Here is a 20,970-nt window from a genome sequence, read left to right as displayed (position 1 = left end):
CTTTGAAACCTAACTAGCAACTGTTTCACTGCTGGTTATTCTAGCAGAATCAGTCACCTACTGTGCTTATCCCACTATCCCAGACCAGCCTCTACTGATGTCTATACTGCACTTTCATGGAACCCTCTGTCGCTCGGAGATGTGAAAAAACACCCCAGAGCGACAAAAGTTTTAACGATGAAAAGCGCCGATGCGGACAGCGCTTCACTGGCAGGAGACGCTCTCCCAGCGATGAATCTACCGCCCCCCGTTAGAGGTGGTTTTACTTGGTTGCCAGCAGAGCTCTCTCCCGGTGACAAAGAGCGGCTACACTGCGTACCTTGCAGCGGTGCAGCTGTCCCCTTGTAAGGTGTGCAGTGTAGACATAGCCTTACTCCCTTCTCCGGCACCATGAACCCCACTGGTCATAACCTCTGTCCTCCTTGAATCTGCCTCCCCCAGATAAGCTTCCACAAAGCAAGTTCTGCATTTTGAATCCAAATCCTTCCTGTGTTGTCAAACGTCACTTAGGGCACCAAGTCACTTTATTCTGGAATAATTGTGTGCTCACAAAGCAGGCTAATTATTCCAGAATAAATTCTGGAACAGAATGGCTCCACTGCCAGTTATTTCAGAACAATTTATTCCCCAAAGCTCTTCTGGTCAATTTCCCCCAGTAGACAAGCCCCTAGGATTGTTTACCTCTTTTCTGCAGCAGTTCTAAAGTGAGGGTTTCCAGGATCTTTTTCACAGTAACCTTTACTCCCATATACTTACGCCTGATCATACTGCATTTAGTGCATATTTCCCAGACAAGTTCATTGCTACTAACCCAATTATTTGGTATTTGTCTCCAGTTAAATGCATTAGCCACCTACTGCCCACCCCTTTGCAAGCTGGGGGCACTGTTCATCGCTGTTTGCTCAGCCTCCCTTTTCAGTGTCATCTGCAAACTTAGGCTTTGTCCACACCAGCACTTTTGTCAGTCAGGAAAAAAACACCCCCCGACCAACATAAGTTTCACTGAAAAACGTGCCAGGATGGACAGCACTAGGTCGGTGGAGATGCTCTCCTGCCAGAAGAATACTGCCACTTGTAGGGAGTGGTTTAGTTATGCTGGCAGAAGAGCTGTCTCCTGTCGGCTACCCGGGAGACCTTACAGCCGTGCAGCTGTGCTCACTGTAATGTCTCATCTGGCGGGTGGCCCCTGTAACTATTCCGCATTCCTTTGGAACTCCGTGTAAATTATCTTCAGATGAAAGGCGCACATTGTTATCAGTCCTCACGTCAACTCACAGAGGCAGAAAATTATCATCGAACCCATTTTACAGAAGAGGGCATTCAGGCAGAGAGAGGTCAAGTGGTTGCACTACAGGTCAACAGCAGAGGTGGGACTAGAACCCAGGAGTCCTCAGCATCAAGCCCCATACCTAATCCATACACCCTGCTGCCTCAGTGCAAGGGGCTTACATTAAATGCCAGAACATATGAACTACCCTCCTGTCTAACCAATAGTCAGACATCGCTTTAAGTAGCATAAGGGAGGTTTTCAGATTTCCCCTGTCATTCTCAGGTTGCAATAGTAGCATTTGAGGTGCTGATCCCAACCCGGAGATCTGACGAGGAGTAACCCCTTCCCCGTGTTCACCTCAGCTCATCAACTCCTCTCGCCCACCCCGTAAGATGAAGAGAGAAAAGTTCCTCCTCTTTTTCCATACCTCTCGCATGGGCTGGATTGGAGCACTTTCCAACATCCACAGTGAACTCCAACGGGGTGTCCGGAAAGAAGGTTTTCAGGGATGGCAGCCGGAGACACTCCTCTGGGCTTGCGTTACACTGGCAGGCCTCAATCACTTCCACTTCCTGAACCCCTTCAAACAGCAGCACCCGCTCCACGTGAACTCTAGTGGGTTCACAATGGGAATCCAAAGGGCAGGAACGTTCTGCTCCAGTCGACAGAGGCAGCTCCATCTGCCTGTCCTGCAACTGCACAGAACAGTCACAAGGCAGCAGGTATATTTAAAAAAAGCAGGGGAGGGAACAAAAAGGACCCGGGTAATTATAGACCAGTCAGCTTAACTTCAATACCTGGAAAGATACTGCAACAAATTATTAAACAATCAATTTGTGAGCACCTAGAGGATAATAGGGTTTTATGGCATAGTCAGCACTGAGATGTCACAAACAGGTCATACCAAACCAACCTGTTTTTCTTCTTTGTCAGGGTTACTGGTCTAGAAGATGGGGTGAAGTTGTAGACATGATTTGCCTTGACGTTACTAAGGCTTTTGATGCACTCCCCCATGACATACTCATAAGCAAACTAGGGAAATATGGTCTAAATTAAATTACTATAAGATGGATGCAAAACTGGTTGAAAAAACACACTCAACAAATAGTTATCAATGGTACGCTGTCAAACTGGGGGCATGTATCTAGTGGTGTCTTGTAGGGCTGTATCCTAGTTCAAGTACGATTCAATATTTTCATTAATGACTTGGAAAGTGGAGTGGAAAATATGCTTATGAATACTGCCCCTCCCTCTACAGGAATAACTATCCTGGTATAGATCACATTTATACCAGGATAACTGTGTCCACTCTAAGGGCTTGTACTGTTGTATTTATATGTGTATAGTTAAAATGCTGCAACCTTTGGGGAGACAAGTCCTGAACAGCACGGGTGCTTGCTAGTTTGTTAATTAGGGTTCTTTGTCTCGGCTGAAGTGTCACAGGTCATTTTATACAAAGGGAGGGGAAGTATCCCTACTAAGGATCTGCTGGGAGAGCCCTGATGGCCAAGTAGAGAGAGGCCAACACCACAACAAATAATCTGATTCTGTGGCTGCCAATTTTACTGCCCCAGACAGGAAAATGCATCTGGCCTCTTCCCACCTGTGCAAACTGACAAGCTTAGGAAAGAAGTTTTTAATTACTGGGACCTAGTGTAGAGCAGATGTGGCCTAAAGTCCCAGCATCAGTGCTAGGCTGCAAGGGTGGGGGGGATGTTAAGTGATCCCAAAGCAGGAGCATAGCCACAGGTGGGTCTGGGTGGACCGTGGCCCACCCAGATCGGGGCCGGAGCCCTCCGAATCCACAGGCTGAGGCTCCTGACCCTGTCTCAGTGTCCGTCAGCCCGGCCATGTCCCTCTCCTACTGGTGCAGCGCACTGCTGCCCCAGTCTCCAGCGCCAGGGTAGCCCTGCAGGGGGTGTGCCTCGCGGGGGCGGGTCTAGCGCTGGGGCCGGAGACCAGGGCAGCAGCGCGTGGCACCAGCAGGAGATGGATGCGCCATGTGGCTGGGCTGATGGACACTGGCCCGGGGTCTGGAGGGGCAGCCTCATCTTCTGGTGCCTGCTGATCAGTAAGGGCTGGTTAGAGGGGGTCTGGGCTCCCCCACCCACCTCCTGCCCCCCATCCCCAGGGCACTGGATCCTTCTTGCACCCCTGATCCTTCCTGCCCCCCTCCCATGGCCCCCCATCCCTCCTGCCCTTCCCGCCCCCTGTCATCGCCCACCCAAAAGCCGGGGCCCACACAGTTTTCCTGTCCTAGCTATGCCACTGTCCCAAAGTCCATCAAACACCATCTAGTCAAGATATTATAATGTACGAAATATTGCAGAATCATAGAAATATAGGACTGGAAGCAGCATTGCCAACCCCAAATGTTCAAGAATCATGAGATTGGCTTTAGAATAATGAGATCATGTACAAATAATAGATTTGCTGCTCTTTTTATTTGCCTTCTGCTTTTTGACCCTTTGGGAGGCACTGGGATCACATATGGAAGCTTTCTCCACAGGCACGAGGGCTAGAAACATAGTTTTTCTTTAGGAATGAAGGCTGAAATCATCACATATCCATTTGACTCCTGAGACTGGGGCTTTAAGGAAAACAATAATGATCATGAGAGTTGGCAACACTGTTTCTAGTCCAGCCCCCTGCACTGAGGCAGGACTAAGTACTATCTAGTACTATCCCTGACAAGTGTTTGTCTAACCTGCGTATCTCCATATACAATTGAGCTCTGGCTGTTTCTCTCTGACACCCAAGGGGAATTCTGGGCTGGCAGGACAATATGGTAGATCAGGGGTCGGCAACCTATGCCAAAGATGGCAGGCGAGCCGATTTTTAATGGCATGCTGCTGCTGGACGGCAGCAGTGAGCCATTAAAAATCCCACCCACCCCGGCCCACTCTTCTCTCCCCCCCGCAGGGGCAGGGTGAAGAAGCTTGGTCCTGCCGGCTGCTGCTGCAAGGCAGGCAAGATCCCCTCTCCCCCGCCTCTTCCCCAGCTTGCTGGGTTCCTCCCCTTTCCCTCTCCCTCCCGATCAGCTGATGGCCCTTGTGAAGGAGGGGGAGAAGTGGAGCCGCAATGGGGCCTTGGGGAAGGGGGGTGGAATCAGGGCATATCTCCTCCAGCTCCCTGCCGTGAGCCGCTCTGGGCAGGGGGCTGGGAGCATCCCCACGACCCTAGCCCACACCCCCAGCCCCTTGCCCTGACTCCTGCACCCCCCCCCACACACACCCAGCCCTCTGCCCTGACCCCTGCACCCCCCCACACATACTCAGCCCCCCACACCCCATGCCCTGACTCCTGCACCCCCCCTCACATGCCCCCAGCCCTCTGCCCTGACTCCTGCACCCTCCTCACACATTCCCAGCCCCCTGCTCTGACTCCTGCACCCCGCACACCCCATGCCCTGACTCTTGCACCCCCCACATTCCCACCCCCACCCTGAGCACCAAATGGGAGCTCCTGCATGCCCTCCTCCGCACATTCCCACCTGCACTCCTCTCACCAAATGGGAGCTGCCCCGGTAAGCACTCCACACCCAAACCTCCTGCCCCAACCCTGAGCCTCCTCCCCCATTCTAGCTCCTGACCAGACCCTGCACCCCAACCCCCAGCCTGCTCCTTCACCCCCAGCCCTGTGCTCAGTGCACTCCCACCCTCAAGCTCAGTGCAGAGAGAGAGAGAGGAAGAGAACGGGCTAGAACCAGGGAGAAGGTAGGTACCCACTCTATGTGGGCAGGGCCGGGATCCCAGACTGGCAGCGGGCTGAGTGGGGCCGGTGGCCTGGACCCTGGCTGGCAGGAGCCAGCGGATGGAACCCCAGACCGGCAGCAGGCTGAGTGGCAGCGGGCTGAGCCGCTCAGCCCACTGCTGGTCCAGGGTCCAGGCCACCAGCCCCACTCAGCCGGTGCCAGTCTGGGGTTCTGGCTGCCGGCCCCTTGCCAGCTGGGGTCCCGGCCGCAGGCCCCGCTCAGCCCGCTGCCAGCCTAGGTGAACGGAACCCCAGGCTGGCAGCGGGCTGAGTGGGCCGGTGGTGTAAGATCAACATTTTAATTTAATTTTAAATGAAGCTTCTTAAACATTTTGAAAACCTTGTTTATTTTACATACGACAGTAGCTTAGTTATATAATATAGCGACTTATAGAGAGAGACCTTCTAAAAAACGTTAAAATGTATCACTGGCACATGAAACCTTAAATTAAAGTGAATTTAAATTAAAGTGAAGATTCGGCACACCACTTCTGACAGGTTGCCGACCCCAGTGGTAGATGAGCAGTTTAGTATATTTCAGGTGATCTATCTAGGAGCATACAGAAAACCATAATGCATGACCTACTTCTGGATGTAACTGCTGCCATTGTGGTGATAGCAAAACATGGAAATGCACATTTCTCACCTTTTTAGTTCTAAGAAAGTCCAACATAGAGGAATGTTTGGAAAACCCTGGAAATCCAGACTGATGTGAGTTTATGCTTTGGGATAAACAGTGGGACCTGCACTTCCCAACATCCAGACTTACAGGACTGCCAGAGATGTCTGTGAATATAGGAAAGATGAAGTCAGAATCCCTACAGAATGCAGAAATTCTTACTATTTATTATTTGTATTGTGCTATGCCTAGGACCCCAGCCACGGACCAGGACCAGATTGTGCTAGGCACTGTACAAACACAGAACAAAAAGATGATCCATGCCTCAGAGAGCTGACAAACTAAAAGAACCCTCTGCTGCAGATGGTTGCCTAATTCTGCAAAGAACAAACACACACAAATCCACAAATAGAATGTGGTCATTTATTTTGACTGTAGTTCATGATTATATACTTTGTAGTAGACTAGCAAATTCACTCTAGCATATTTTATAAAAAGCAATATGCGCTTAGTCACAGGAAATCACACGACAATGTCTCTGCCGCCTAGTTTTTAAAGAGAAGTGGGGCGAAGACCACCAGTGTTTTGGTGAGAATCACTATATCTGCATATTAGCAAAGGGAGAATGTGAGAAGTTCTATTGTGGTTGAATTATTTAACCAAGATAGTCGGAGTGTCTGGGTAAACTCTCTAATTCATGGGCAAACAGAGCATTCAAGCTGGTCCTCACACCACCTGAGGAAGTCTCACACATTCAAGTTGGGCATTTCTTGCCTGTGAAACACCAGTGATTATCAGCTAATAATTGTTTCCCCTAGAAATGCTTCAGAAAATTGGCTAGTTCTCTCCAGCAGCCTTGTCTCTATTCAAAGTTGCTTCAGTTTCACTTTACATTAATTTAAAAATCAATTTCAATTAAATCAGTGGACATTTTTACTTCAGTTTAGATTAAATCTGTTCCCAGTTGATTTAGGCTGAACCACAATGGGCCTGCTTTAAACCAGAATAAGTGTCCACATAGAAATTTGCACCGGTTTAAAATCACACAGTTAGACCATGACTACACTAGCACTTACGTCAGCAGAACTTTTGTCGCTCAAGGGCGTCATAAGCACTTGTGTGCACAGTGCTCTGCCAGCAGGAGAGCATCTCATTGAGCTGGTTTTATTGTATCCACGGGAGAGCTCGCTCCCATCAGCATAACTCACTACATGAGCGCTCTTCCAGTGCCACCCCATGAGTACAGAACAGATTGTAAGTATTGACAGGGCCTTAGTTAAACTGCTGCAACGTTCTCCTGTAGACAAGGCCTTGTGTGGACACTTAAGGCTTGTCTACGCTACGCAGCTTTAAGTGACAAGGCTGTGTCAACTCTCCATCGGTATTTTGTCAGCACTTTTGCCGACAAAATACTTCCAGCTCCACGAGTGGCGTAAGCTTTGTCGGCAGGAGAGCACGCCTGCCAACAAAGCCACGTTCACACTGTCGCTTGCGTTGGCAAAACTTGTCTTTCGCGGGGGGCTTTTAAAAGTACCCACAAAAGACAAGAGTTTTGGCGACAATGTCGCCTTGTAGACAAGCCTTTAGGCTATGTCTACACTACAGACCTGAGCTGGCGGGAGCGGGCTCTCCTGCCAGCATAATTAACCACCTCCAATGAGCAGCGGTAGCTCTGTTGGCAGGACAGCATCTCCCACTGACCTAGCGCTGTCCACACCAGCGCTTTTGTCAGTGACACTTCTGTCAGTCAGGGATGTGTTCTTTCACACCCCTGACTGATAAAAGCTTTACCAACAAAAGTAGACATAACCTTAGTTCAGTTTAAACCAGGTTTATATCAATTCAGTTTAATTTGATAAGGAATCTACTTAAACTAAATTGATATACTCCGGGTTTAAATTGAAGGAGAGGTAGATACACTGGAGGGTAGAGATAGGATACAGAGGGACCTAGTCAAATTGGAGGATTGGGCCAAAAGAAATCTGATGAGGTTCAACAAGGACAAGTGCAGAGTCCTGCACTTAGGACGGAAGAATCCCATGCACCGCTACAGACTAGGGATCGAATGGCTCAGCAACAGTTCTGCAGAAAAGGACCTAGGGGTTACAGTGGATGAGAAGCTGGATATGAGTCAACAACGGTGTGCCCTTGTTGCCAAGAAGGCCAATGGCATTTTGGGATGTATAAGTAGGGGCATTGCTAGCAGATTGAGGGATGTGATCGTTCCCCTCTATTCGACATTGGTGAGGTCTCATCTGGAGTACTGCGTCCAGTTTTGGTCCCCACACTACAAGAAGGATGTGAAAAAATTGGAAAGAGTCCAGCGGAGGGCAACAAAAATGATTAGGGGACTGGAACACATGACTTACGAGGAGAGGCTGAGGGAACTGGGATTGTTTAGTCTGCGGAAGAGAAGAATGAGGGGGGATTTGATAGCTGCTTTCAACTACCTGAAAGGGGGTTCCAAAGAGGGTGGATCTAGACTGTTCTCAGTGGTAACAGATGACAGAACAAGGAGTAATGGTCTCAAGTTGCAGTGGGGGAGGTTTAGGTTGGATATTAGGAAAAACTTTTTCACTAGGAGGGTGGAGAAGCACTGGAATGGGTTACCTAGAGAGGTGGTGGAATCTCCTTCCTTTGAAGTTTTTAAGATCAGGCTTGACAAAGCCCTGGCTGGGATGATTTAGTTGGGGATTGGTCCTGCTTTGAGCAGGGGGTTGGACTAGATGACTTCCTGAGGTCCCTTCCAACCCTGATATTCTATGATTCTATGAATTAAGAGCATCCACACCGTGTTTTTCATCACTTTAAATCAATTGGTTTAAAAGCACACCTTTAGTTAAACTGGTGTAAGTTTGAATACAAGGCCTCACTACAGAAGGCCTGGTGCTACCTCTAAATGAGACACTAATATGAACATATTCTTAACAAGCATGACAGCATAATAAGACAATTACAATGACTGAGGCTTTCTGAGGTGTTTTGCACCGTGTCTGAAATCATGAGGGCTATATAAAAGCCACATGCTTAGCAAAGCAAAAGGGAGCAGGCAAGAACTCCAGAGCTGTCTAGATAAGCTACAGAAGGACATACTCTGCTTTTTGTTTCTAGACTTCTCTGTGCTGTAAAAATGTAGAGGGGGTTTGGAAGCTATCATCTCCTCTATTCCCTTTTCCCTCATTTCTTGCCTGGCAATACACCATGAGAACTTCAGCTAAAGTACCTGCCACAGCTCCAAACTTCAAGCCATAGCAGAAAGTTTGTCTCAACTTGGATGTGATACTACAATGCACTTTGACAGCACTTTTGCCCAAGGACCTCAAGCATTGAGAGAGATTAATTCTCACAGCCCTCCCTGTGGTAGAGATGATTGTTCTTGCTTTATGCCCTGGGAAACTGAGGCACATGTCACATTGAGCCATTGCAAAGCTGGGAAAAGTACTCTGTAGGTTCTAGTCCTGTTCATTAACCATTAAATGATAACATTTACAGTCAAAATTGCATAGATGAAGCTGGTTTAGGAAGCCTCTACAACTGTATTTGGCTGGCTGCAAAAGGAACCAAGACTATATAGGGCCCTTCGTTTTTGGTTTTTATTTTATTTAATTTTCCCCTGGAATTTATCAGTGTTTATTACTCCAACAACTAAAACAGGTGACAATTGGTGGAAAAACTATTAATAATTTTTCTGGGTAAATATCAGAGTTTATTTTGGTGGACGGAAGGACGGGTGGAAAAGTATTCAGTAAATTAATGCTTTGATTAATGGAATTCAGTGTGGTTTGCTGCAGAACTAAAAGAGAATTCAATACATGCCATCTCTGAGTTTAAGAAAACAATAGTTCTTTAATCCCCAAATAAAACTTTTTGTTTGGATAAACATTTGACTGTTGTAGACTTAGAACTATTAGCCTATAAATATTTACATTTAATAATTGGGCCACACCATGTGAAGCACACACTCACCTTCATCCTTTTCTCCTGTTTTTTTTTTAAACTTTTGAATACTTCCTAGTGTTCTGAAGTGAATTCTGATACAGATTTTTGTTTTCTTTCCATTTTAGTATGTCAGCTCTTTAACTGTTAGCTGCTAGCTGCTTGAAATGTGTACATGGTGGGCATGAGAAGCATCAGTATGTTCAGATGTACATGTATGGTAGAGAAGGGGTGAGATAGCTCAGTGGTTTGAGCATTGGCCTGCTAAACCCAGGGTTGTGAGTTCAATCCTTGAGGGGGCCATTTAGGGATCTGGGGCAAAAATTGGGGATTGGTCTTGAGGTCCCTTCTAATCCTGATTATTCTATGCACACTTATTTCAACGCTTGTGTGCCTGTTTGTTTATTGTGTGTATCTTCTAGACCAGGGGTGGGCAAACTGTTGCCTGGGGCCACATCCGGCCCTCAAGTTCCTGCTTGGAAGCAGGGTCCAGAGCTTGCCCTGCTCCAGCACTCCAGCCAGGGAGCGGGATCAGGGGCTTGCCCTGCTCCGCGTGGCTCCCAGAAGCAGCAGCATGTCCCCCCTCCGGCTCCTACTTGTAGGGGCAGCCAGGGGGCTTCGGATGCTGCACCCGCCCCAAGCACCTGCAGACAGGGCAGCGTACAGAGCCGCCTGGCCGCGCCTCCACGTAGGAGTCGGAGGGGGGGACATGCTGCTGCTTCTGGGAGCTGCTTGAGCTAAGCACCGCCCAGAGCCTGAGCCCCAGCCCTGATCCCCCACCCACCCTCTGAACCCCTCGGTCCCAGCCCAGAGCACCCTCTTGCACTCCCAACCCCTCATCCAGAGCCCGCACCCCCAGCTGGAGCCCTCACTCCCCTCTGCAACCCAACCCCCTGCCTAGGGTGACCAGATGACAAGAACAAAATATTGGGACTCATGGGGGGGCAGTCACAGGCTCACCCCCCAACCAGGGCTGGCTCTAGGTTTTTTGCACCCCCAAGCAAAAAAAAAAAAAAAAAAGCCGGAGTGCCACCGAAGCAGAATATCGGGACAAATGGCATCCCGACCGTACATCGGTCAGGACACAGGACGAACAACTAAATATCGGGACAGTCCCGATTTTATCAGGACGTCTGGTCACCCTACCCCCGCCCCAGTCTGGAGACCCCTCCCGCACCCTGAACTCCTCACTTCTGGCCCCACCCCAGAGTCCGCACCCCCAGCCCGAGCCCACACCCCAACTCCCAATTTTGTGAGCATTCATGGCCCGCCATACAATTTCCATACCCAGATGTGGTTCTCAGGCAAAAAAGTTTGCCCACCGCTGTTCTAGACTAATGCAGAGCCTTACTTCAACAGGCAGCTTTGCATTTACACACAGACTAATGTATTATTGTAATACATACAGCTCTTGCAACGTATTGTATTTTCCTAATAAGAGTAGCTATTCTGTATATATATGAATGATATAAAAATAGGGTGAAAATCAGAAAAAAATGAAAATAATTGTTGTAAAACCCAGGATTTTTTTGTTAAAAATTGGTTTAAACTGAAAACAAAGAGGCTTAACGATGTACAACTTTCAGTAGTTACAGCCCTTTGACGGATTTCTTAATTTGCACTCACTGTAAAAAGAAGCGGCACATTGGTCCAGAAAAAGATGTGACCTCACCCAGCTTTCAGAGGAGCAGCCGTGTTAGTCTGTATCCGCAAGAAGAACGGGAGGACTTGTGGCACCTTAGAGACTAACCAATGTATTTGAGCGTAAGCTTTCGTGAGCTATTGTTTCTCTAATAGCTTGGGACCAACACAGCTTCAACTACAAAGCACTCCCAAGATTACTCCTGAAAATCAAGTCATTCTGGTACAATACACCTCTGAACTAATACAACTTTGAAAGGATGCAAACATTTGTCTTGAGAGAAAGTTCAATACATTTGGTACAGAAAATAAAGCTTGTTTGGTTCAGGAGAATGTATTGACCAATTAACTAATCTTCCCACTAATTAATATTTTGTAAAATGTGCTTTTAGTACCTGGTTATATAAGTGAACAGTAGCATTAGCCTTTCAAGGATCTTGCTAGGAGTGCATCATCCCAGAAGTTGATTAGGCAGCATGCCTTGGGGTGTCACCATTACATTTACTTACTTCAGACCTTAGCTCTTTGGGAATAAAATGACAGTGAAGTCTTGTGTGCATCCATAGAATGTCCAGAGGGATGCTGATGATGGAACAGGAGTGGGATGTTTAAAGGAATCAGGCTTCTCAGAGCCTAAAGGAGAAGTTCACTTACCGTGCCCAATATAGACAGAATGGCTCTGCCTCCTGCAGCAGCCCCTCTCTGCAAACAAGTTCCTTCCTTCACTCTTCCTGCTGATGGCTCCTGCACCTGCACTCACAAAACATAAAGCTCATCTGATCACCAGCTTACAGCTTGAGCTGCCTTCCTTCTGTAGCTGGAAGGGGAGATTGAGCTCCAAGCAGAAGGCATACAGACCTCATTTCTTTAACTTTATGATTTTGTTTTAAGGAATAAGCAGGATCAAAGTAGTTAAAAATGGAAATGACCCATTAGATCTCCAAGACTACTCCACAGCAAGGATAGACTGTATACACTCTATCATTAATTACCATTAATTAATCCTTGATTCAGCCATCCCCATTCTCACTTTACTCAGCGTGGCAGAATCATGCCCCAGCTTATTGCTGATGTCTGACAATCATCTCAGCACTGTATAGAAGAGGGAGCAGACAAGTAGAGATGATCCGGTTCTCCAGGAAAGGATGCATCGGATATTAAAATAATTCTACACTTGACCTTAGCACTTCCCCTGTTCATTCGCAAGTCCTTTACTCCTTAAAATCAGCACACAGAGCAGTAAAAACCATAGGGAGGAAAAGAGAAATGAGACTTACTGACAAGGCTGGGAATACAGAAAAGGCCACTGAGAAGCACGGTAGCGAGTGAAAGATCCCTCATAGCTGCACTCTTGAAGACACTGACTTGTCTCCAGTATTCCTATCTCAGATATTTATAGCTAGAGCTCCCTTAGCAGGGGAGAAGGCGCTTGCAACAGAGACAAATGGGTCTGTATATTACTGACATATGTTGCCAAGATTGGGATCTGAATAAACACCAAAGTGGCCTCAGCAGTAATGGAATCTCATCACCAACTTGTCTAGGGGAGCGGGTTCCAGCCACACTTCAAAGCCTTGCTTGGAAAGGGCAGGTTTTCCACCGCAGGATGGGGGATTTCTCTCCCCTCAGGGGGCCTTTGATCTCACCACCACTTTCGAACTAATTAAGCTCTCAGTAGCTTGGAGTCATTTTTAAGTTGTCTCATTTAAAAGCGACTCAAGTTCTTCAGCCTCATTCATTGCCTTTTCTCTGGAGATAACCATCTTTTGTTTCTTTTCTACACCAGACTATAGATTAACCCTAGCTCTTTGGTAAACAAATGCATCATGCAAGGCTCAGAGTCATAGGAGATCTGCAGAGCATTCCTTCTGGAGAGCAGCCCAAGGCAGGTATCTGGGCCTCCCTTTCTGCCTTTCTTTCTTTATCAGAGGAGTAGCGGTGACCAGACAGCAAGTGTGAAAAATTGGGACAGGGTGTGGGGGGTAATAAGAGCCTATATAAGAAAAAGACCCAAAAATCGGGACTGTCCCTATAAAATCGGGACATCTGGTCACCCTAGTCTGTATCCATAAAAACAACGAGGAGTCCAGTGGCCCCTTGAAGACTAACAGATCTGTTAGTCTTCAAGGGCCACCGGACTCCTCATTTTTTCTTTCTTTAACAAGTCTGAACCTTTCAACTGGGAAGAAGTTTCTTTCTTTCTTGCTCAGTAAAAACAAGCAGGCAAGTTCCTCCTTCCTGAGCTACAGAGGAGCAGAAGCACCATGGACCCCTCCTACGTGCAGCAAGAAATTGTCTCTAGATTGTGCATTGGTTTCTGGGACTGAAATATAACTCCCTGAAGGGCTCTCACAGGCCTTGTCTAGACTAGGAAAACAGGTCCTTCTTTCAACTGAGGTAAAGCTAGTTCCACTGAGTTAACGTGATTGAGGCCACAAGCGTAGCTGTCAGGATCCCTCTTTGTTAGGTAGTTGAGAAAACTCATGGCTACAAGAAATTGGGCTGTCAGGCTCTGTATCTGTCAAAGGTCACTAGTGTGCGGAACGGTGGCAGGCCCAGAAGCCCTGCAGTGTGGGAGAGGTTGCAGGGCACAGGGCACTGGGCAGAGAGGACAGAGTCAGCACTGGGCACAAAGGAGAAGAAAGAGGGTGCAGGGATGAAAGCTCATGGCATAGGGCATGGAGCACAGACCAGGGCGAACGTGGCACCGAGTTGGGGCACTAGTTGGGGAAGGAGGAGACACAACGTCTCCGCTTGTTCTTTTTTTACCTTCTGGCTTCTATCAGGTTGGAAAATGAAGTGACCGTCCCACACCATCCCTGCTCCGAGTGCCTGAACACCTGGAGCATGTCCCACTGGCTGAAGTGAATCATGATAGGTCATAGCAGTTAGAAACTTCATAATGTATCATGGAAAATGCTTCTGTGCATCTCTGTGCTCTGCCTCTGTGACGGAGGAGAAGAAATTCAATCCCACAATGGGTCAGAGGGTTTGCAAAGGCCTTACACCAGGGGGCTGGGATGGAGATAGACCGGAGACTCCCTTGTTAGCCAGGTGATTGATTAGATGGAACCCTGATGTCTGCTTCCCCTGGTCACAGCCACTTGCAGCTGGGCTCCTGGAAATCTCCTCAGGGTGTATGTGTTGATTGTAGGCTCCTTATTCTGTACCCACAGAGGCAAGAATGATAGAACAAGGTCATTATGAGTGAACTCCAGCAGCCTCTCACAAAGCCCAGGGCACAGGCACCCAGCTGGGAGGCTGCGAACGTCCCATTGACGCACATGCAGCCCCCTTGCGGAATGCAGTGCAGGGCACACGTCCCAGTGTAACCAGTGGTGCACAGGGTGCATTTTTCTTCGGCCTATACGTCATCTTACCACCTCGGTTACAGCAAGGAGCTCCCCACGACACGCTCTGCTGACGGTTGCCTGAGCACCTCTGGAATTATAACCTGAGTTTTCCGTCACTCGGAACTTCTGAAACATTCACCTTTGAAACTGAAATTTTCCAGTCTTGGAAGGTTGAAAAGCCTGAAGGTGAATTTCATAGTCGGGCATCAGAGCAAAACCAATTCACCCGTTTCTGACAGGAAGCAGAGTGGAAATAATACCCCTTCCCCAAGATGTAAAAATAATTGGAACAGCCCGATAGTCCACAGGGCTGCCTTTGGCAGAGAGGGAGAGCTCCCTGAGGAGCAGTGCCCTTCCTTTCTCTGAAGGAAACTGGCCTTGATTTGATAGTTAATTATTATTCATATTGTCGTACTGCCTAGGTGCCTCAGTCATGGACCAAGGCGACGTACTGTGGGAGGGTTTCAGGTTGTTTTGTTTGTTTGGTTTTTTTGTTGCCTTCCTCCGGAGCATCAGGAATGGCCAAAGCTGGAGAGAGGACACTGGACAGAGAGGGACAGGGCTGTGAGGTGGCATTGGGCATTCTCTCTCCCAGGTGCTTGGCTGATCCTAACTCGGGGGTGGTCAATTATTTGTCAAGGTCCAAATTTCTTGGTCAAAATATAGTTGAGGTCCAGACTCCAGAGGAAATAATAAAAAATATAACAACAATAATAAGTAAATAAAAAGATTTTGGCATCCATTCCAAAGTGTCTGGCAGTCTGGATTTGGCCCATGGTCTGCCTATTGACTACCCCAATCTAACTGATGGCCTTATGTAGGGTTCGGAAGGAATTTTTCTCCAAGTCAGATTGGCAGTCACCTTGTGGACTTTTCACCTTCCTAGGGCTATCTGGCTATATATCATTTAATCATTTCCCTGCCATTGCAGCAGCCTCTAACCCCGATGCACCACAGTCCCGCCTCTTCTTTGCCTGTGCCACATAACAGCCTACTCTCCTGTGGGCTGTAACTCCTTGGTCTCACTTCAGTTGCTGGGGTTAGTGTGGAGGTGCAGGGCAGGGTAGGGGCCCTGTGATCTACAGGATGTCAGAGTAGATGATCTGGGGGTCCCTTCCAGCCTTAATCTCTAGGATTCTAGGAGGCCCCCGCAGGGTGCCAGGCACTGTACAAACACAGAACAAAAAGACGCTCCCCGCCCCAAAGAGCTAGAGTTGTCCATATTTGAAAATTAGGTTCTACGCCTTTACAGGAGCAGATTTTGTGAAGTTTGTAAGTGTCACTAAGCATAGGCACCGACTCCGTGGGTCCTCCGGTGCTGGAGCACCCATGGGGAAAAAATGGTGGGTGCTGAGCACCCACCGGCAGCCCCTTATCGGCTCCACCCTACCCCCCAGTGTTTGCCACCCACCAGCAGGCCTCACAGATCAGTGCCTCCCACCCTCCAGGATCAGCTGTTTCACAGTGTGCAGGAGGCTTTGTGAGGGAGGGGAAGGAGCGAGGAGGAGGAATGGGGTGGGAAGATGTGGGGTGGGGGCTTTGTAGGAAGGGGTCGAGTGGGGGAAAGGCCTGAGGCAGAGCCAGGGTTTGAGCGCCCCCCAGCACATTAGAAGGTCGGCGTCTGTGTCACTAAGGTCAATTGCATGGTGCATCTGTGCACAGCTGACTTAGCTGCACTCTACACCACCAGGGCTGGATTTCCAATTAGGCACAGCAAGCAAGTGCCTGGGGTGCCAGCATTCTAGGGGCGCCTTACCGCTCTAAAACTGTGTGCAACACGAAGGTCAACTGTAGGCAGGAGGGTGCTGAAGATGCTGTCCTAAAGTGTAAATCCAGCCCTGAAGCCTCCATTTGCAAAAGTGTCCGTTCATTTTGGATGCTCAATTTTTGGATAGCCACATAGGGTTCAGTTTTGTCCTCAGTTACCTTAGCAGACTCTGTAAAGACCTAATTTTAGACTAGGGCATCACATCCAAAGGTGCTGAGCACCTGCAGAGTCCATGGACTTCAGCTGGAGTTGTAGGTGCTCAGTTCCCTGAAAATATCAAACCCTTGGTTTCTGAACTTGGATGTCCAAAAATGGAGGCCCCAAAACTCATTTTTGAAAGTGTAGGCAAATTGAATCCTCCTGTCCCATGAATTACTCCAAAATGTTTCTGGGAAACACAGGATCTGTTAAAACAAGCCCTTGGACACATGCAGTCTACTGCTCTGCATTCCCATGAAAATGGCCTCTTTCCCTGTGAGAATGAGCACTGGGTTGGGAGCCAGGAGATCTTGAGTTACTTTGTCACCTCTTCCACTGAAAGGTCTCACTTCTCTTTGCCTCACAACCCTATAGTCCTAACCTAGGAAAATAGGCAAATATCATTACTCCCATTACAGATTGTGAAGCTAAGGTTAAGCAAGTCATACAAGGGCACAGAAAGCCTGGGACAAAGCTGGGAACAGAACCCAGAGCTCTGAAATGAGACACTGGTCTTATTCACTACAATATCTCTTGGAGAGATTCAAATCTATGTGCTTAGTCACACTGCCTGTAAAATGGGGTTACCCATGCTGAGCCACCTTTATGTGCTTTAAGATACAGAGGTAAAAAGTGCCATGCACATGCAGGGTATTAAGCCCATTCTACATGGACAAACATAGATATAAAGGTTGCACGATTTGCAGTGGCTGCACTTAGGATTGAGGACTGGGTATTCTGCGGCCATTAGACATTTTCAACAGGTGTTAACTCAGGGGTATTTTGTTAGTTCTAAGGGATATGAACACATGCATTAGTTAGGACTTCTTTGTGAGGACATTGCTAGAATCCTTGGGCCAGGTTGGCCAAGTGAAAGTTGGAGTAAGTGGGTCCTGCCCCCATGGACACAAACAGTGGGGTCAGTGCAGCAGGTGTAGGGTTTAGCACTCAAGACAAATGTCTAAGAATGCAATTTATGTATCAAGGATTCAATTCAGCCGTCACTATCAGGTGCAGCAATCAGTGAAGTTGCACACCTTTAAATGAGAGAAAACTTCAACCCCAAAGGTTCACACCCACGTTCTTGAGGGCAGAATTAGGCCTCGACAGGACAGAGGTCAGGCCCTCAGGGAGAGATGTAGCAAGAAAACTAACCAACAGGAAGATTTAAGATACATTTTAAAGCTGCATCCCTGACTGTATCTTACACTCAGACCATCCTCAGCGTTCCCACGTGCACTTGCTTATGATAGTCATGAACTGGTCCCCAAAATACCAAATACATGTAAGTTACACTCATTTTGCACACCCCTTGCATGGCAAATCAGTGCAAGTTACAGATCTCTGTGACTTTCATTTGCTTTATGGCCAGCTTGCAGCCCCTGCATAACTCTCGCCATTTATTCAATGTGGACTTTGGCTCTTCTTCACTTACTTTATTTTTATGAAGTAGGCAATTCATTGAGAGGTTTTGGACGCAAGAAACTGTACTAGCTGTAGTTGCACTGAAGTGAAGGGAATTACTATAGTCATATGATTATTGTATGGTTTTTCTAAGACATGTTAGAGTCTGTGGCCCCAGATTAGATTAAACTGATATTTAAACACAACAGTGGTTTGACTACAAAGCAGAGTTAAGGTTGTTTGAGTGCCCTAACTCTACGTTTCTGTATCTTAAGGTTAAAGTTAAAACAAATCTCAATGTGTTAATTGCAAATTTCCTCAGTTTAGCATGCTTAGTTTGGGGATAATTATAACATCTAGTAACGTATTTTACCCTACGTTACTGATACCCGAAGGCTACGATTCTGCCACGGAGGTCACAGATTCCATCATTTTCCAGGACCTCTGGGACATTTTCTGGACCAGGGCTGGAGCAGCTGTTAGCCCCAGGGCCGCCAGAACAGCTGACCGGCAGCCACCCAGGGCCATTGGGGCAGCAGTCCCCAGGCAGACAGTGGCTGGGGTTGAGCCACAGGAGCAGCGATGGGGTTGGAGTAGCTGCAAGCCCCAGCAGCGCTCTGTCCTCCCCACCGCCTCCGGGTAGTTTTAGTAAAAGTCAGGGTTGGGTCGTAAGCCTCCATGAATTTTTGTTTATTGCCTGCGACCTGTCCCTGATTTTTACTAAAAATACCCGTTACCAAATCTCAACCTTACTGATACGTGCGCTCAGAGTTAACTCCATCTTACTGTAGTTTATGTCAGGGAATTTCCTTTTAATTAAAAAAGTCACACATGAATACTGAGCAATGATTTGGAGATATGATGTAACAATCAGTTTTTAAATGTCAACTTTTATGGACAAATTCACCCGTATACTCTGGCTGGTTTGCCCTCACCCTGGAGCAGCTCGAGGCAGCCAAAGCATACAGGCCAGTTAGCTGTTTTGCCAAAGCAGTCGCAGTGTACATCTCACTTTCGCCCTCCCTCATCTTCTCCGTTATGCAGATAGTACATGATCCTAGCGGTAGCTTTTGGAATTATCTATTTAGGATTAATGGTGTTATTTTGCCATTATTTTTCATAACTAAAACTTTGGGCTTGGCTACACTTGCGAGTTACAGCACATTAAAGGAGCCCTGGGCACCCTAGCTCACTCCCCGTCCACGCTGGCCAGGCACATAGAGAGCTCTGACTCCGCGGCTACAGTGCTGCTGGTCTCCACCTGGCGAGTGGAATAACGTTTGCTGCACCCCCACTAGAGCGCCGCGGCACCAGGTCTGTTAGTGCACCGTGATCGGCCTCCAGACATGTCCCACAATGCCTGTTCTAGCCACGCTGGGCATCACTTTGAGCTCTACTGCCCTGCCCTCAGGTGACCAACCGTCAGACCTGCCCTTTAAATCATCTGGGAATTCTGAAAATCCCCTTCCTGTTTGCTCAGCCAGGCGTGGAGTGCTCTCAGCGCATCTTCCCAGGTGACCATGCCTCCACGGGCCAGGCGAACCCCACTATGGAGCAACGGCGAGGTGCTGGACCTCATCAGTGATTGGGGGGAGGAAGCTGTCCAGTCCCAGCTGCGCTCCAGCCATAGGAATTACGAAACCTTTGGGCAGATATCAAGGGCCATGCTGGAAAGGGGCCATGACCGGGACGCACTGCAGGGCAGGGATAAAGTGAAGGAGCTGCAGAACGCCTACCACAAGCCCACGAGGCAAACCACTGCTCCGGTGCTGCCCCCGCGACCTGCTGTTTTTACAAAGAGCTGGACACCATACTTGGGGGCAACTCCACCTCCACGCCGAATAGCACCATGGACACCTCAGAGGCCAATGCAACAAGGCAGGAGGAGGAGGAGGAGGAGCAGCAGCAGCAAAGCGGGAGCGAGAGTGCTCCGGCGGAGGAAGACACCCCAGCATCCCTAGGTGCATGCAGCCAGGAGCTGTTCTCAAGCCAGGAGGAGGGTAGCCAGTCGCGGCGGCCGGTGCTTGGGGAAGGACAAACACCAGAGGAGGTTCCCGGTAAGCGGCTTTTGTTTAGGGAAGGAAGTTATTCGGTGCGGGCTCTTGGGGAGAGGAGGGTTAGGGCTGCATGCATGCCTAGATGCGGAATAGGGCGTTGATCCTTGTCCCAGTCAGGCTAACTTGTCCGTGCCACTGTGCCGTGAGGGGGCGAGGGGACCATTGCTGCATACAGGCAAGCTGCATGTGGGCCAGGGCAGAAGCCATATTGCAGTACAAGACCCTCCCTTGCTTCCCAGGTCACCCTCAGGAGCGAGATCTCTTCCAGGACGAACTCCTGTAGAAAATGTGGGGACAGTGTTCAGTATAGAGGCCCCCTGCCACCGTTGGCTCTCCCCAAGGCACAGAAACCCAGAGGGCAGTACAGCCGTGAAACTATCAGTCCCCCTTGCCCCTGTGCTTATTCACCATTTTAGGGCTCCCGTGGGTTGTGTGTGTTTGCTTTGGGACGGGCAAATTATGCTATTGCGTAGACTGTGCTTGCCCTTAAGTACGGGGGAATCATTGATCTGTCTGGTGTGAACAATGCTGCCTCTGTGAAGTGTTGCATTTTGCCTTTACAGATGCAACCTTGAGATCTCAGCCATCCGTGTTAGCACCAGCTGCAAGTTGTGTTTCTTTTCAATAAATGGATTTTTTAGCTTTGAAACATTCTTTATTACTGCATAAAGTAAAAGATACCTTAGCCCAGGAAAGACACAGGCACTGCAAGTCAGCGTAGCAAACACAGATTCCTACTAACATTGGAACCACTACAATTCACTCCCATGCAGGGCAGCAGACATTACTGGTGGCTTGGCTTTCAGCCTCAAATTGCTCCCTCAAGGTATCCCTAATCCTTGCAGCCCTGCACGGGGCCCCTCTAACAGCCCTGCTCTCTGGCTGTTCAAATTCAGCCTCCAGGTGTTGAACCTCCGAGTTCCATGCCTGAGTGAATCGTTCACCCTTCCCTTCACAAATGTTATGGAGGG

The 20,970-nt window shown here is 48.4% G+C and overlaps 1 protein-coding gene across 1 annotated transcript in view; it reads right to left on the bottom strand.

The window, feature by feature from the left end:
* The window catches only part of LOC144257478 (uncharacterized), a 28,537-nt gene extending 9,567 nt beyond the window's left edge, over positions 1 to 18,970 (bottom strand). The window contains exons 1-4 of the mRNA XM_077805452.1: positions 18,955 to 18,970; positions 11,874 to 11,969; positions 5,670 to 5,809; positions 1,698 to 1,965 (exon numbers count right to left, since the gene is read on the bottom strand). Of these exons, the coding sequence (XP_077661578.1) occupies positions 1,698 to 1,965; positions 5,670 to 5,809; positions 11,874 to 11,969; positions 18,955 to 18,970 (520 nt within the window). The remainder of the gene's footprint in view (positions 1 to 1,697; positions 1,966 to 5,669; positions 5,810 to 11,873; positions 11,970 to 18,954) is intronic.
* Between the last annotated feature and the right edge of the window lie 2,000 nt (positions 18,971 to 20,970).

This window comes from Eretmochelys imbricata, chromosome 25 (assembly GCF_965152235.1).
Source record: "Eretmochelys imbricata isolate rEreImb1 chromosome 25, rEreImb1.hap1, whole genome shotgun sequence".
Lineage (NCBI taxonomy): Eukaryota > Metazoa > Chordata > Testudines > Cheloniidae > Eretmochelys > Eretmochelys imbricata.
This window is presented reverse-complemented; position numbering and strand designations above follow the sequence as displayed.